Source organism: Centruroides vittatus, unplaced genomic scaffold, assembly GCF_030686945.1.
Source record: "Centruroides vittatus isolate TY-2023 unplaced genomic scaffold, ASM3068694v2 contig_3170, whole genome shotgun sequence".
Taxonomy (NCBI): Eukaryota; Metazoa; Arthropoda; class Arachnida; order Scorpiones; family Buthidae; genus Centruroides; species Centruroides vittatus.
Window position 1 is genome coordinate 160,783 of NW_027122039.1, and position 17,433 is coordinate 178,215.

Consider the following 17,433-nt stretch of genomic DNA (forward strand, 5'->3'; position numbering starts at 1 on the left):
ATTAAAATTCCATTTATTCTTACTTGTTAGTAAATAAAATACAACATATGAGTGTTTTATAATTATTCACAATGATACTTGAAATTTTTGATCAAGGGCTATAGTGAAGCAATATCGTAGGGAAATATTTTATATTCACTATTATGATTCTGCAATTAAAATTTTATACATCATATACTACACAATGTTGCACCCGATACTGTGAAAATTATAAAATACCAAAGTAATTACAATAGTGAATTTATTGTATTCTAATTAAACAATGTATGTGCTTTCTGTGTATTATTGAGTTAAGATTATTCTAAAACTATGCTAATTTTTACCAAGTTAATTATGATTACAGTAGATACTCGCTTTTATTTCCTTCGAGTATCGTCGTAAAGCGAGTCACCTTACTTATCGTAATCAAATAAGTAAATTCAGATTAATTCCTAAAAATTTAGTGCAGAAGTTTCTACACCTTCTCTGAAAATTGTAATATTATACAAAAATTGCTAATATAAGTATGGTATTTTGTAATTAATTATAGAAAATTTACACTAGTTATAAAAAGAGAAGTCGTAAAGCGAGGGTTTACCATAAAATTTGAATTATTATTATTATTTTTTTTTTAATCGCATTTTAAAATAGAAAAAGAATATTTTAATTTAAATTATAAAATTAGAAATGAATTGTTTATATTAAATAATTTCATATATAAATAAATATAACTTTCATATGAAGTTTTTCATATGTACTTTAAAAAATAAAGGGTAATTTTTGATAAAAATCCCAGAAAGGTGTTTTCAATATGTAATAATAATTCTCCTTTATAACAAATTATCATATCATTAATTATGATGACAAGAAATTTTTTACGCATTCTTTAAATAGTTATTTCTTCATATAAGAATTCGTATATAACAACATATGGATTTTCTTCCCAACAATTAAAAAAAGATGCTAAAAATAATAAATTTTAATTAAATATCTATTTAATATTTTTTCTGTTAATTAGTATAGAAAATTCATAAAGTTCTATTTTCGATTAATTCTTCTGTTGGTATATTTTAATTTTTAAAAAATCACGTGATTTCCGGTCCGAAGCGCGCATTTAGTTAATCTGACATACTGCCCCCTAAGATTTCCATATTTGGTTATATATTTTCATCTATGTACGCCATAGAATATAATTAAACAGAGATCAAACTCTCCACGTCAATAGAAATTTCACGTCATCTGTCGATTGCAGCGCCGCGAAACTAGGTTATAGGCCTATACATTGGTTTTATTCGATTAAGGCAACGTGATCTGCCGAGGGGGAAATGCCTCCCGGATGGTCTTTTATGGTAAACTGGCTCCTATTTAGGCGTTGCCGACGTGAAGAAAATCCACGTGGCCAGCCTGTTGGCCAAGCGCAAACACACGAACAGGGTTCAGTGGTTTTATCCGTTCGGGCACTGGTGAGCAGATTATATACGTAATATTACATTAGATTTTCAGTAAATTAATTTACTCTCAATTACATTAATTGCATTGCAGTGTTTATTGTTCATGAAACTTTAAATGCACAATGCTTGATATACCCAAAACACAGAAACGAACAAGATTATGTGAAAGACCTCCGGTTCCATCAAGTTTGGATAATCGAGTTTCCAATGTATAAGACCACTTTATCTCCTTTAAGATCATAATCTTAACCATTGTAACAAATAAATTGCTTTATTCAAATACTCCATTGCTTCGAGTTATATTCGCAAGTGTACTTCAATAGCACAGTGAACCATCTTTGTATAGCTATAAATATATTATATTTATGTACTTTAATGAAGTTTAAACAGATTATAATTATTTTGTAAGTACTAATTTATTTAAAGTTTATCATTTGATTAAGTATTTGTTTTAAAATTCGTGTTTATCGATAATGAAATGAATCATATTTTCAAATTTAATTTTGATATTAAATCAATATTAATTTTGAATATTTAAGAAAATAAAGTAACAGATAATACAGAAATTTAGTTTATTGTATATATAAAATATAGTGAAACCTGTGTAAACCGGAATCTCATTGTTCATCGTAATCGAACCGTTTTTCAGTTTCGGCAGGTTTCCATTTTATTCAGATTCCGTTTTAGACAGGTTATACTGTATTTGAAACTATAAACTATACGTTTTGATAACATTATACTAATAGAACCTGGAGATTATTTAACTAATAATTTAATTAGTTATACGCCATAGAATATGCGTATAACTAATTAAATTATAAGTAAATTATTAAGTAATAGAAAAAAACTTTCTTATACTTTAGATTTAGATCAAATTATTAATATTTGATTGTCAACTATGAACGTCGGATTTATTAGACTTTAACAATACCCTGTACATGAACAGAACAGATTTAATCAAGAATATAACCCCCGTATAGAAGAATTTCTATTTCTTTATTTCTCTTCCTCTGTAGAGGAATTCCTATAACTTTCTTGCTATCTTATCATCAAGTTTTGGATTATTTTCTTAAGTAAATCGGCAGTCTTTGAATACAGTTTTATTCGGAAATTACAATTTCTTGGAGGTTTTGGTTTCCAAAGAGTTCGTAAGGTCTCACTGTTGGAGCGTTGGAGGAGTGATTTTCCAAGCTGGTATCTCCAGATCGAAAGTTTGTAAACCATCAACAACATTTTCATTAACGTTATTGATGTTCCATGAAGCTTGAACTACATTCGACCCTTTACGAAACTCAAAAAGCATTAATTGACTGATGTGTATTTCCTCAAAATAACTCTGGACTTTGGATTAAAGAAAAGAGGACTATCCGTACTTAGCAGCCTCAAAATAACTGAAGACCTTGGGGCAAGAACATGTTATATCAGTTTCTTCGTTGAACATCGTTGAATTTCTACAAACATGGTAAGATGTAATGTCCAGATCCATAACTTGTCATAGACTGGCTTATCAATCTCTGATATCAGATTGTAAGGTCGATATTTAGACATTTCGGCTTTTTTTTCTAGAAACGACTAGAAAAAATATTCTAGAACGTGCGATTACTTATGGTATGTAAGTAGAGTAACTAAAGGTCATTTTATCTCATATTTTACTGAAAATGGCGCATCAACAATGTCCGACGACACGAAACTTTCGAAAGGACACACTCGCCTATAACTTTAAAAGTGGCCACAACGCAACGAAAGGTTACGAACTCACCAGCAAAGGGTTTGTTAAGGCGTTCATGGGTGAACAAAGGTCAACCAGCTGTTGCAAAATGTCGAAGGGCCTATAGTGCAGAAAAAGGCGATAATCTGCGTTTGTTTGACGTCATCATGACGGAGCTGCTTCCAACCAATACCAGTCACAAAAAAACTTTATTGTGAACAACTGGATCGTTTGAACACCAAGATCAAAGTCCGATATCTCCATTATAACGCGTCAGCACATGAAACAAAGATGCAGGCCAGTTTGAGCTGGGTGGTTCTGCCTTATCTACTTACAGCCCAGATTTGACACTAACTAATACCTATTTCGCTCCCTGTAGAACCATACAGTTTAATGACAATACCCATTTGAGAACGACGATCGAGATTTTCTTCAAAGAATAAACCTCAGTCATTCTATACTCACGGCATTAAAAGTTTGCAGCAAAAGTGGAGAACTTTTGCTGCAACTTTTATGAAAACTCGTAGATACAATAAATAAATAGATACATATTTATCTATTTATTTATTGTATCTACGAGTTTTCTTATTTATTATATACATATTTACTTATTTACAGTTCTTGATACACAGATGTATCGCATTTTTTGTTAAAAAAAAAACTACCTTGAAAAATGGTCGCCGTTTAGAGGTGACCGTTATTGGAAGTTCGACTGTATTATATTTTAAGTGTTTATTTTAAAAATAAATTTTTATTTAAATATTCAATGCTGTGATGAAGGGGATAGACAAGTAGTAGTGGTTTGACACATACTAATCACAGAATTAATTTTTAAAATAAGAAAAAATGTTTAGATTCCATTACCTTAGATTCCGGTGCTTCATACTCAAGCTATGAATATTAAATAATAAACATGGTTTTCTTTGTATATATCGATATTTAATTGATATTAATATAAATTAGATTTTGAATCTCATATTTTGTACTGGAATTGATACTGATGTTTGTAATGGGTTTTGTTGTAATATGCTCGTACACACAGGGTTTCTTTCCCTTGTACTATCAAATAAAATAAAATAAATAAATATAACACCGACGTAAACACTGCATTTAATTACAGTTTTTACATAATCAATCATGGGTAGTTATATAATCAGGATATATATAGGGAGAGAAAGAGAGAGAGAGAAGAATAGAAGGTGAATAGAAGAATAGGTGTGGTAGAATAGTCCCGAAATTTTCTTTATCTTTAAATAATATTTTAATTAATGCTGGAGTAATTGATTGTGACTTCCAAGGAAATATCGGAGTATTGATGTATAATTTCGGACTAGAAAAGTTTACTATTAGAGCTGGGAAAGCAATTGCTCAAATAATTTTTGAGAAAAATATGCATTCAACTCTTATAGAAACAACTTCATTAGACTTCACTGACAGAGATTTTTTCGAAAAAACCTTTGGAGAATGTACCGAAACTGTGTCCATTTAATATATGTACTCAATTTTAAATTTGTAGTCAATTCGAATGAACAATATCTTCCTAATATGAAAGAATTTTTTGTTTTTTTATAAACAATACTCAGCCACTCTTCGACGGGGGAACTTTCTCGCCATTAAAAGAACGTATTATTCGTCATTTTAAAAATTATGCTGACTGGGATATCGTCAGTCACCGAAGCGATTTGTCTCACACATTCATTTCGGAATTTGCAGATAAATTAACTTGGGAATTCATATGGAAAAATTATATATTCCTTTATTCATTTATTATACAACATATTGATTACGTAAAATGGGATTTAATTCGCCAATATCAGAAATTACCCGAACACATTTCTTAAAGAAGTTTTTACATCATCTTGATTGGAATAAAATTGAGGAATTTCAAACTCTTTCAGATGATTTTATTATCTGTAATCGTGAAAATTTATTCCTGCACTTACTGGCAGAAATATCTTTCTTTAGATAAACTGAAGGAAAAAGTGGAATCACTTACATAAAAACCTTTTCGAAATAATTTCGGTGTTATATTATTTCAAATTACCACTCACTTTGAGAAAATTAATTCAAATATAATAACACTTCGGTTAATGTTACCTATGGTTCCAAAATGGCGGCTCGTCTCTGATTCAAGGGAACAGAAGAAAGAAAACAATGGGGACGCACGTTCTAACCTAACCTAACCTATTCTAATAAATTACCAACCAATAATTTGGTTGGTAATTTATTAGAATAGGTTAGGTTAGGTTAGAACGTTATTAAAAATGGCAGAGACGAGCTGCCATTTTGGAACCATAGGTAACATTAACAAAAACTTCTTATTGACAAATTTTTATTATTTGTAATCTTAATTTTACTTACTCTTATTTTAAAAATTAATTTTGTGATTAGTATGTGTCAAACCACTACTACTTAAACACCACAGACATTGTAAATTTAAAAAAAAAAACTACTTACGGAGAGTAAATTGACACATTTCATGAATTTTTGAAGAGTAATTATAGATATTGTTTAGCTAATTTAGCTAAAAACTATCTGTGTAAACTGCGCGACTATTTTTTATACTTGGCTAAATACTTTATAATGTTTATTCAGTCCATCTATTATTTTTAATATAAATTAGTGCTTCTTGTAGCTGGTTAAAACACACTGTAATTACTTGACCAATACATAAATAACATATTCAAAATAACCTTTAATATTTAAATACTAAAATAAATTTTTCTTTTAAAATATTCTTTAAAAAATAGATTAATTTCTGAAGATTTACTATCGAAAACTACTTGGACGAGGTCTTAAATAATTGATCTTAACACTGTATAATTATTTTGATGACGTATCAGTTTACGTATGAATAATTAATAAGTTTTTTTTTTTTACATGAAAAATAATTCTTTATATCAATTGACAATAAATTAATGTCGAGTGAACTCTTCTTTCATTATATTAAAACACGTAGATACGTACAGTACAGTACAATGAATGATGCATTGTATTAAATGCTGTATAATAGAGAAAACTGCGGAAATGACCTAATTACTTTTTGCAAATGTAAAATTTAAGTACGTGTTGTTATTAATTAATTTTATTATTATCAATACAGCTCTATATAATTTATTATTATTATTTTTTAAAGAAATCTAATAGAATAAATTTCTTAAAATTAAAATTTTAAAAAGTTCATTAATTATCTTTCTTAATTTCTTAATATATTTAACAAACGTTAATTAACCTAAATCTATTAAACGAAATACCACCTATAGACAAATGTTTCTGAAATCCTCTGTTTATAACTTTACATGGAAAATTTAATTGGAGGAATTGCTACAATGAGATGTGGGCCTGGGTCAGTCACAAATATGGCGCCTCACCCCTGACCAAAAGCCAGAAAAACGTACGAATAACCTCATTAAAATTGCCTATTTAATTATTTTTCTAAAATATAATTAATATAGAGGGCTTCAAAAGTTTAAAATTAAACCCTTCTCTATTATCCTATTTAAGACTTAATTTTAGGACCTTCCAGGCCGAGACCCGAAACCAAATGGTTCTTATATTGTATTGTATGAATTTTCTGTAAATAAAATATTTAATTTTAATATCATTTATTTATTTTACTGCTTAAAATTTGATTTAAAAAATTAATAATAATAATAAACACGCCTATTCTACACACTCACATATAAACTAATCCTGCATACATGTGCGTGTATGTATAAGTATATATATATATATATATATATATATATATATATGATAAAAATTTGAAATATTTATTTCTTTACGTCACGTAAAATTTAACCAATTAAATTCCACAAAGCCACGTGGTTTATTAGATATAGTACAGTACATAATCATATGGGACAGCTGTATTTACCATCAGTTCAAAATGTCTGGTGGATTTTGGTTCACGATTTCCATCCCGTCAGAGGAATATGAAAGAAATTTAAATAATATCAAACTAGAGAAAGATTTTAAAGACATTGAAGACAATTTAATATCAGGTAAATATATTTTTCTATAGAAAAATAAGCATGAATATGAATCTTAAAATAGGCCAATATGTATATACATTATATAAAAACCTATATGCCTTTTGCATCGAACAAATTACAAAGGTTTATTTAATATATGACGAATTACAATTATTATATTTAATACTTGTTTTTTCCATGTTTAAAGAAAGTACAGAAACAGCCTTCACGCTTAAGTGAACCGTAATAATTTGTCTAATACAATACAGAGAAATGTGCAATATATCAATGCTGTACAATAACATGAGAGGAATATAGAAGCTATAGCATAAGTTTATACTATTTAAAATTAAATTATTGTTTATAAAATAAATACGTGTTTATTCTGTAATTAAATTCTCCAAGTTATTTTAGATAATTCTATTTTTATATATTTTAAATTCTTTCCGCTCTGCGGACACTAAGAAGGCTTTCTTTCATGCCTATCGTGGGTTCAGCCAAGCTCGTAATAGGGACTGTCATATTATTTTACATAGGGCCATTTAATCCGGCCCCATACATTTACGAGGCCTCAAAAATTATTTATTCCATACAATTTCTTGTGTATTATGAATAATTCTTCGAACCTCTATCGACTTCTATAAATAAGAGTTTATATTATATATGAGGGCCAAATGAATTAATTAAATTAATAAAATAAGAATTTTATATAATTATTTTAAAAAATAGCTGAAATTTTTATAATAAAATTTAATTAGGCAAGTGTTAAAAAGCATTGAATTAATATATAATTATATTAATTCAATGCTTTTATATCATACAAAAGCATCGATGTAATTATTTAGAAATAAGTAAATTAAATTAAATTAACATTTAAAATAATTCAAATTTAATTATAAAAGTGATAAAACTATTAAATTATTAAATTATTTAAAAAATAATTATAAAAAAGAAATAATAATTTAAAACATTATGAAGATGGAATCGAAGATAAAAAGGAGGGAGATGAAGAAGAAGATGAAGAAGAGAAGAAAGATGACGGAAATATTTCTTCATCTGTAGAAGATTTAAAGAAACAGAAACCGAGAAAATCGACTGTTATGTTTATGGACAATGCTTCTGAATATTCGGAAGAAAGAGAATCATTTCACGAAATAGATTTAAACGGAGAAACATTGGTTAAGGTTAGATCAATTCTTGTGTAATCGTTAGATAAATTAATTAAATTTTATCGCATTTATCTCTTGCGAAAATTTCTGGAATTATTGATTTGACGTAATACATTATCGTAAGTAATAAGTGTAATTTAATTGTTCGAATTACGATATTTTCACTCGTTGGTTCACCTCATTAAATCGCACTGTTCATTGTTTCTACCTTAATTATCTTTTGCAAAATTATTATTTCGTTTAATATTAAGTAACAGATAAAAAAATTATAATAATATATTTATATATTTGACATTATTCTAATTAAATTTATCTATTCTAATAGAATTTCAATTAAAGTATAAGTTCGTTTAATAAATAATATTATATTTAGCGATTAAGAGATGCTCTGGAAATTTTGGGAATCGATGATGCTATATGGATCGCGAGTGAGGATAAAAATTATTATCACGTAAGTAAATTCCCATTTAAAAATCTCATTTAATCTATAATATTTATATTATTTTTACGTTTTTAAATACTTTTTAGGTTTATTTTCCTTGCGAACCTGGAGTAAGATGCGATTATGTTTTGGATACTCTTGCAGAAAGAGAGATCGGAATGAAGGCAAAATCTAGTTTAGGGTATAAATTATCGAGTAAATTATTGACTTAATTACTACTAATTCTTTTATACCGCTTATAAGAGGTATAAATGAAGAAATTATAATGTTTAATAATTAATAAAAGGTCATTATTTTGCACCGTGTTGATGCGAAATCATTTCTAGAGAAATTATCGATTTATTAATAATTAAATGCCATTAATTTGTTCATTTAATGTTTATAAAAAGAAAAGATAAATAAAAAAAAACTTATGACGTTTAATATTTAATAATAAAAGAAAATATTATTCAGAATCATACCTTGTGCTGTATTTTATCGTGACGTGGAAACTGAAGTAAAAACACCGATATATGAAGACGAGGAGTAAGTTTATTAATTCGTTAATGAAGATTTAAATTATACCCTAATTAAAATTATTAATATTAATTAATTATTATTAGAGATAGCGAAGATGCTGGAGGAACGAAAGCAAAATCTGACATTAAAAAATCTTTGAAAGAAGGTATTCGAAATATGCAAAGGCAATTTTTAAAATCTGTAACTGCTCGTTTAACTGTAGCACAGGTTAGTTAAATATCACATTTAGCATTAATTTTTTTAGAATAAATAGAACTCGTATACAAATATAAGTTCTCTTTTATCAGGTAGTTGAAGGTGTTCGTGCAAATGCCATGCTAACTTTCGACTTTATGATGTTTACCGTCTTGGCAAGGTGAGATTTTTTTAATGCAAATAAAATTTAAATTTAAACCAAAAATTGAAAAATTAATATAGATATTCAATATTTCCATACTTAACTAGGGTCTAACACTCTTAATCCATTACTAAAGTTTGTACAATTAAAAGTACTGTGTGATACGTGTATTACATTATATAGGGCGTAAACTTATATAAAAAAAGAGCCTAGCAAATCTATTTTTTACAGCTTAAAACCTCCACTGAATTACATAAATAATACTAAAAGAAATAACTAATCTAAGATAAATTATAATAGTTTTTCCATGAAGAAAATTTTTAATTAACTTGAAAAACTAAATTTTAATTATATCGTTGTACTTATTAGTATGATTGCAGCTTTGGGCTTGATGGAAAATAGTTCGGTTGTTTTGGTTGCTAGTATGCTTATTTCACCTTTAATGGTAAGGAGATTTAAATAAAAATTTAAATATTAAGGTGTAAAATTATAATACGAATTTTTTTTATTTATTTTTAAAATAGGGTCCAATTTTGGCAGGAACCTTTGGAGCTGTTATACAAGATAAATCTCTTAGAAATCTTGGAATAAAAACTGAAATCGTTGGTCTTGTTTTATGCCTTCTGTTTGGTAAAATTATATTTAATAATCTTTGTTTTATCTTCAATCAATTAATAAAATAAAAGGTTAGATTTACCTATGGTATACAAAATGGCGGCTCGTCTCTAATTCCAGCAAACAGAAGAAGGGAAACAGTGGGGACGCACGTTCTAACCTAACCTAACCTAACCTATTCTAATAAATGACCATAATTATTACGTCAAATTATTAGAATAGGTTAGGTTAGAACGTGCGTCCCCGCTGTTTCCCTTCTTCTGTTTGCTGGAATTAGAGACGAGCCGCCATTTTGTATACCATAGGTAAATCTAACCAAATAGAATTACAAACCTATTCTACGAGTTTATAATTTTAGAAACAATCCTTTTTTAACAGATTAAACACTGAATTTTAAAATTCAAATGTTTTTTTTTATATAGGTTTTGTATTTGGATTAATTTGTGCAAACTTCAGCAGTAAATGGGGACAAGGTGATTGGCCCACAACCGAAATGGCGTCGAGGTATTATAAAAGAAATAAACTGTATAAGAATATTTATCTGAAATAATAGATAAATAATATTTTTTCTCACCCCCTGTAAATTTCAGAGGACAAGGAAGATCTTTATGGGTAGGAGCTCTCATAGCTTTACCATCGGGAGCAGGAGTGGCCCTCTCTGTATTAGGAGGTAATGCTGGATCATTGGTAGGTGTGGCAATATCTGCATCGTTGTTACCACCAGCCGTAAATGCCGTAAGTTACTTTCTTAGGTTCATTATTTCCAGCAAAATCATTCATTTGTAAAGAAAGTATCTTTGTTCTCGATCTATTATAGGGATTACTTTGGGCCGTGTCTGCCGTGAAGGTTCAAAGGTCAATGACAGAATTTCCTATTCTTGTAAGAATAATCTTCTTATATCAATTTAAAACAATGAATTATTTAATATTTTTATATAAGAATTGCATCGTATATTATATTTTCCCCACTCTAAAGTGGTTTAATACATTAAGTAAATGGAAATAATCTTAACATACACTAAACTGGTTTTCACGCTATGTAAAATAAGAAACGAGAAGTTATTTAATGCAAAACAAATCGAATAGATTTTATTTATATTTGAATTATTAAATTTATTTTAAAATATATTTTTAATTTAAATAATTAGTTTAAAAAGGACAACGTTTCGAGAATGATAAAGCCATCGTTAATCCCCCCAGAAGGATATCACGTGGAATACTTTAATACAATGGAGAAAGAATGCGCCGTTTTAGGCGTTGTTAGCCTACTACTTACTTTAGTAAATATATTATGCATTTTCTTGATGGCTGTCTTAGTTTTAAAGGTATTATTTGTAAAAAATAACACAAAATTTAATAATATATTTAATTAGTATATCTAATTATAATTAGATATAATCAATAAACCTGTAGATAAAAGAAGTCGCACCCAAAACAGCCGCTCCTCAAACGTCAAGATTTTGGAAAGAGGATCTAAAAGTATGTCTCTAATACTAAAATATACTTTAATTTATATATAATTTATAAAGTTTTATCGTGATTTTTATTATAGATAGCGCGTGATTATAATAAAACTATATCAAAGTCAGAAGGGAGAGAATTAGGAAAGGAGTTTTTGGACGAATGGGCGGTGAGTTTAAAAGCATTTTAAATATATTCACAGCTTATTATTTATTTAAAATTTTAAAATAATACGCTTTAAAACAATGTTAATATTTAAAGAGTAACATCATCATTTTCTTCATCTCCAGAATTTAAGTGGATTCGATTCAACCGATCTCAGACCAAGAATATCACAATATAACGCTCTTAGAAATATTGTTAACGTAAGAAAACCATTAAATAATGATATATAAATATTCTACCGTGCATATATATTAAATAATATGGTTATATTTTAGGATGTGGAACTTGATCCCGTGTATCAAACGGTTATGAGAAGCATGCCTTCTAGGGTAAGTATCATTTTGAATGGAAATAAAAAGCAATTATAGTGACAAATTAAGATGAAATGCTATTTATTTTAGCCATTGTCTCAACGGTTGAGCACCATTCCAGAAAGAGATAAAAGAAGTACTTGGGACCCAGAAATGGGAGCTGATCCGACTTATGCTATGACAGTGGCTGCCTCTAATCTACGCCGTCATACGTATTTATCGTTCGAAAATGAAGAAAAACCAAAATTTAAACCGATTAAATTAGAAAATGGACTGGTATGTATACAATATATACATTGATTTTAAATAATATATAATTACGTTAACAGAAAAATGAAAAAAAAAATCATGCGAAACAAAAAACAAAAGTTTGTGATAGCTTTTAAATTAATTTACGGTTAATTAAAACGAAAAGAAGTCTCGTAAATTGTAATTTTAAGTTAATTGATAGCTATTTTACGATGATTTTCTACTTAATTAACGTATTAATGTACGTTAACTCAATTAAAGTTGGCCGAGTGGATAAAACCATCAAACAAGTGATCGTGGGTTCGCGCCGGATCAACGGGTTGGCCATGTGAAATTTTCCGGGTTTTTTTACGTGTCTAACCTAAATAGAGGGCCAGTTTTCCATCTCATGCGTCTAAAACTAAATAGGAGGCCAGTTTCCCATAGAAATGCAGATTGCCCATGTGTTGCGTTGTCCTATCCCATTAATCCTAATCCTACAATTAAAGTTGGCTTGTATTATTGTCAAGGTTATAGAAACAACAGCCACTGACTAGAATATAAAAACTTACCCGTTGTTTTCGGAGATGGAGGTTGTTATGTATTTCAGAAAGAAATATCTCTGAAAAAATGGCCGCCGTTTTAGAGATTCAACTGTACCTCTAAAAATGCAAAATGCACTGAAAACGATGATTTCGAATGCTAAGTTATGGAAATCAATAGTGTTATTTACGACTAGTAACGCTGTGAACCGTTAAATATCGTAATATATATTGTTCACAATCAGTTACACTAAAACTTATTAGGTTTATTACATGTAATCAATGTCAAGAAGAAAAGGAAATCGTGCATTGAAACACGAGATGTTCTTGATGGCACGCCTTTTCAAGCAGTAACTTTTAAGTAGTTCCAGCTCTTCCTGTTTGGTTTCGATTGACTGATCAGATATACATTAGGCTATTGTGTAAATATGTTTGCACATCAATGTCACCGCAATCACGAACTTGCATTACATTTGAGACATCTGTTATAAGCACTTCGTGACAATCACTATACGATTGAAGTTATACCGATTACACTACACTACACTTCAGATTATTGAAGTGGAGGCGGTATGTATAATGTCCATAAGTGATTTATTTAATGGTATATAATATTATCATAATGCTTTATCTATGAAAGTTCTGTAAAGTTTATACCATTTGATTCATATTCTGAATGTATAACATGTTACACGGCTTTTACTGATAGACTTATGCAAGTTTCCATTTTATATATAGTCTTATATAGAATAATTAGATCCATTATCGTTTTTAAAAAATCAATTTGTCAAAATTAATTTTTGACAATTCGATTTATCATTTTAATTAAAGATTATGATTGCAACAGGATATTTTATAAGGAAAATTTATTATTTCAGAGAAATAAATAAACTAAGTGAAGAAATCAGTCAAATTTCTTCACTTTTAATAAGTATATTTATAGTTTTATACTTAGCCTACATTTAATTAGATAGAATAGAAATCGCATGGTAATGGATTTACAAATTGAAAACGTAATAAATTTGCCTGGCTTGTTAAACTATGGAGTAAATAGTTGGAAGTTATCAATAATAAGCACTTTTATTTTACAGCTACATCTAGTTTTTCCACGTGTTATTCCCGATAATCTTATATAATTACTGTATCACCTAACATATGCGGATATATTAATAACAACCATATATTATACTATCAATACAAATACGAGACAATTTTCAAAACACGCACGTATGTATACATATTTTTTAAGTACACAACCTTGAATTTTAATGAAATTATTTATTTTTTTTAACAGCTGAATCTTTGAATCTATAACGGGGTTAACGGGCCCAAAATGAGTTACTGAGATATACATTGTTGCAAATGGTACATATTAGTAACTACCTGGTCACTGCTTACCCGTGATGGGTTATGTCTGTTGATATCCATTGACTTGCTATGGAAAACTGAGAATTATTTTTGTTAATAGATAATAATTAGTGGATTTTTTAGCTGTTTATGCATTTTTTAAAAGTTTTTCTAGTTCTAAACTTCATATATAATAATTCATAAGAGATAAGAATACATATCACATAATACAAACATTATAAAACAGATGTATTGTTTAAAAATAATGAAAACAGCTGTTGTAATACAATCAATTCTGTAAGCCGTTTCCCCACCAAGAAAAGCGTTTCCATTATGTATAATTTAATATAATCAATCAAAGGAATTTTACCTAATAAAGTGATTTTGAAATTGAAGATAATTCAAAAAAAGAAACAGCCTAAACAAAGGGTCTTTTCTCATTAACTCTTTGTGTTCTGTGAACACCGAGAGAGCCTCTTATGGCAAGTCCATTATGAGTGCGGCCAGACCCCTAATGGAGCGAGGGCTCAACTTATTCAGATGGTCCACCCCAGAAAAATTTCAATGGGTTTTGATCAGTCACGATTCGATCCCGGATCCCCCAAGAACGTCAGACATTACCATTAAACGTTCGGCCATCCCGCCGTCAAAATAAAGGGTCTTCATTGTTTGGGTCTACGTACTGTACCTTTTTACTTCAATTTAACGGGCATTACAATAGAAGGAATGCCCGTTAATGGCAGAAATGATGTGAAAATTACGTAAAAATGTTACTCTCCCCGCTAATCAAACAAATCTAATACTGAGTTTTAATTGTTTTCTGTAAATAGCACTAGTTTATAGACACTAGGTAGTAGTTCGGCTCTTAACGCCATCTGATGACAAAATTTTCCTTAGGAGAACCTGAACGAGTCATTACGTACACACATACGAATAAATTTTAGTGGAGTGCATTTAATTTAGATTATTCGATTAAGGATATTATAATAAAAATAATCATTTCGCGCTATGTAATTGGTCGAATGAAAGCGCAAAGTAAACTTAGCACTTTCATTCGACCAATTAAACATAAAAAATAAATAAATAAATAAATATAATAAGGTATTGGTAAAAGATAATAAGAGAGTACACCTGTGGTGTTAGATAGATGACGGACACGACTCTATTGTTAAAGGAAAAGTATGACGTACAGGGGCAAGCCACTACTCATTTGAGGTGAAGAACATCGGCATTGTGACGATGTTACAATAAATAATTGCTGGTTTATAATTAAATTTTTATTGCGTAGTGTAATACGAAACGTAATGGTTTTATTCCCATTATAATCGTGTTTATAATGTTTTATTATTTATTTACAGTCTAGTAAAACTGTAATTGATGTAGCTACCGATCCAGAATTAAGAGGAATACAGTTAAGACGATCGCAACCTTCAAGGAATAATCGCTTCAGTGAACTGTTAAGACAATCTCTCTGGCCATCCTCCAGTGCTCCCAGATTTCGAGTTACTCCTGTGGAAGAAGGACAATCTCAGGATTCGAGGCAAAGGCCAGGTTCCACAGTAAATATACAGAGGGAATCCAGTTGTTGATTACGTCACAATTATTTATAATATAATGCAATCGAGGGTGAACCACATATTGCCACATATCTTAGTGATTCATGATGCATTTAAAAAATTAATCGTGAATTTTTTTATATCATTGTATATATTACACAAAAATCTTCCAATTAAAGTAATAATTATTTAATTAAAGAAAAATCCTTTGTTTATGTATAATAATTAAATGTCTAATAATGACCTACCTAATAAAAATATTTATGAATTTTTAAAATAGTATCTGAATTTATTAATTATTATCTGAAGTTTACTGTAGCATACTTCACCATCTACCAGTGATTACTGGGGGTGGTATGTACAGTACAGTGTACTACTGTAAATCACTGTACACTGGTCACAGATCAAACGTCACCAACATCTGGCCACGTGAAATTTTCCGGATTTTCTTCACGTGTCTAACATCTAAATAGCGATGATTTTCCTACTTAAGAGTCTTGGGTGGCATTCCCCTGGTAGATCGTCCACGTGTTGCGTTGTCATCGGTCAAAAAATGACCTCTCCCCCCCGATATTTTTACATTTTTAGACTGGGAGGACTTTTTGAAAACCTCGAGAAATGCAGAAAAATTTGGGGGATTTTTTTTCTGTTTCGATGTTAGTGTGTAGGGGGGTTTCACGATTTTGTTCACTCAATTTAAAGCTTAACTCCTGTGTCATTCGTAGACTGATACTATTGAATTTTGATGGTTAAAGATAAAGGAGGGTCACGTGTATTATCTCGAGTAAGGTAAAACTTAATGAAGATTTTACTTGTTATTAGTATTTACATTTTTTTTGTAAAACTCATCGCTACCCTCAAAATTAACCTTTTAACCATTTTATAAAAATTAATAATATAAAAAGTATTTTTAATAAAATCTCGTAACAGATGGCGCCTCCAAAATTTTAAATATTTTGGAAGCGCCATCTGTTACGCAACTCGTTACTAGTATAAATGAGTTCATTTCAACAACAGAGGGAAATAAACGACATTTTCTACGTGGCGCCATCTGTTTATCTCAATTTTAACTATTGTCATATTACAAACATTTTCTTTATACAGTGTGTCTACCATAAAGTAAGCATTGCTTATGCCTTATAAATAAATCAATTGAATACAATAAATACTTTTTGGGCTGTAATTTGAAAAAATTGTAGACCTACGTCGTCGAGAATGTCCTTCCTTAATCTCGAGAACGGAATTAGATACGTGAAAGACGAAACCAGATATGGAAACCTTAGGGGTAGGAGACTCTGATTAACTATACACGAACTTCCGTCTCAAACCGGAAGTCACGTTACTTTAATTCAAAAATTTCCCTGAAAGGAGTTAGATAGATGACCGACGCCACTCGGGTTGCTAAAGGAAAAGTATGATTTACAGGGGCAAGATACTACTGTATTAATTTGAGGTAGAGAGCATATATTTTAAATTAAATAAATTTTAAAAAATATGATTGAAAATTGCAGCCCGGTACTGTGACGATATCACAATAAATATTTGCTCATTTTTTATTAACCTCCTGTTCGAGTGCCGAGAAAGTCTTTTATTTTATTATATACTAGCAGACCCGGCCACGCGTTGCTG

General features: G+C 29.4%; 1 protein-coding gene across 1 annotated transcript; it reads left to right on the forward strand.

The window, feature by feature from the left end:
- The first annotated feature begins 7,019 nt into the window (after window positions 1–7,019).
- LOC136973429 (uncharacterized) lies at window positions 7,020–15,888 on the forward strand. The gene is made up of 19 exons (XM_067268153.1): window positions 7,020–7,142; window positions 8,091–8,296; window positions 8,655–8,732; window positions 8,810–8,904; window positions 9,177–9,248; window positions 9,326–9,449; window positions 9,530–9,597; window positions 9,949–10,024; window positions 10,104–10,209; window positions 10,617–10,698; window positions 10,785–10,929; window positions 11,012–11,074; window positions 11,343–11,519; window positions 11,608–11,673; window positions 11,747–11,824; window positions 11,946–12,020; window positions 12,096–12,149; window positions 12,222–12,407; window positions 15,607–15,888. The coding sequence occupies exons 1-19, from the start codon at window positions 7,028–7,030 to the stop codon at window positions 15,835–15,837; spliced, it is 2,097 nt and encodes a 698-aa protein (XP_067124254.1). The 5' UTR covers window positions 7,020–7,027; the 3' UTR covers window positions 15,838–15,888.
- The last annotated feature ends 1,545 nt before the right edge of the window (window positions 15,889–17,433 follow it).

Coding starts and splice junctions, on each gene's coding strand:
- LOC136973429 (XM_067268153.1), top strand. CDS start 7,028: ATGTCTGGTGGATTTTGGTTCACGATTTCCATCCCGTCAGAGGAATAT. Junction 8,733..8,809: donor AGGATAAAAATTATTATCAC/GTAAGTAAATTC, acceptor AATACTTTTTAG/GTTTATTTTCCTTGCGAACC. Junction 11,520..11,607: donor TGGCTGTCTTAGTTTTAAAG/GTATTATTTGTA, acceptor ATAAACCTGTAG/ATAAAAGAAGTCGCACCCAA.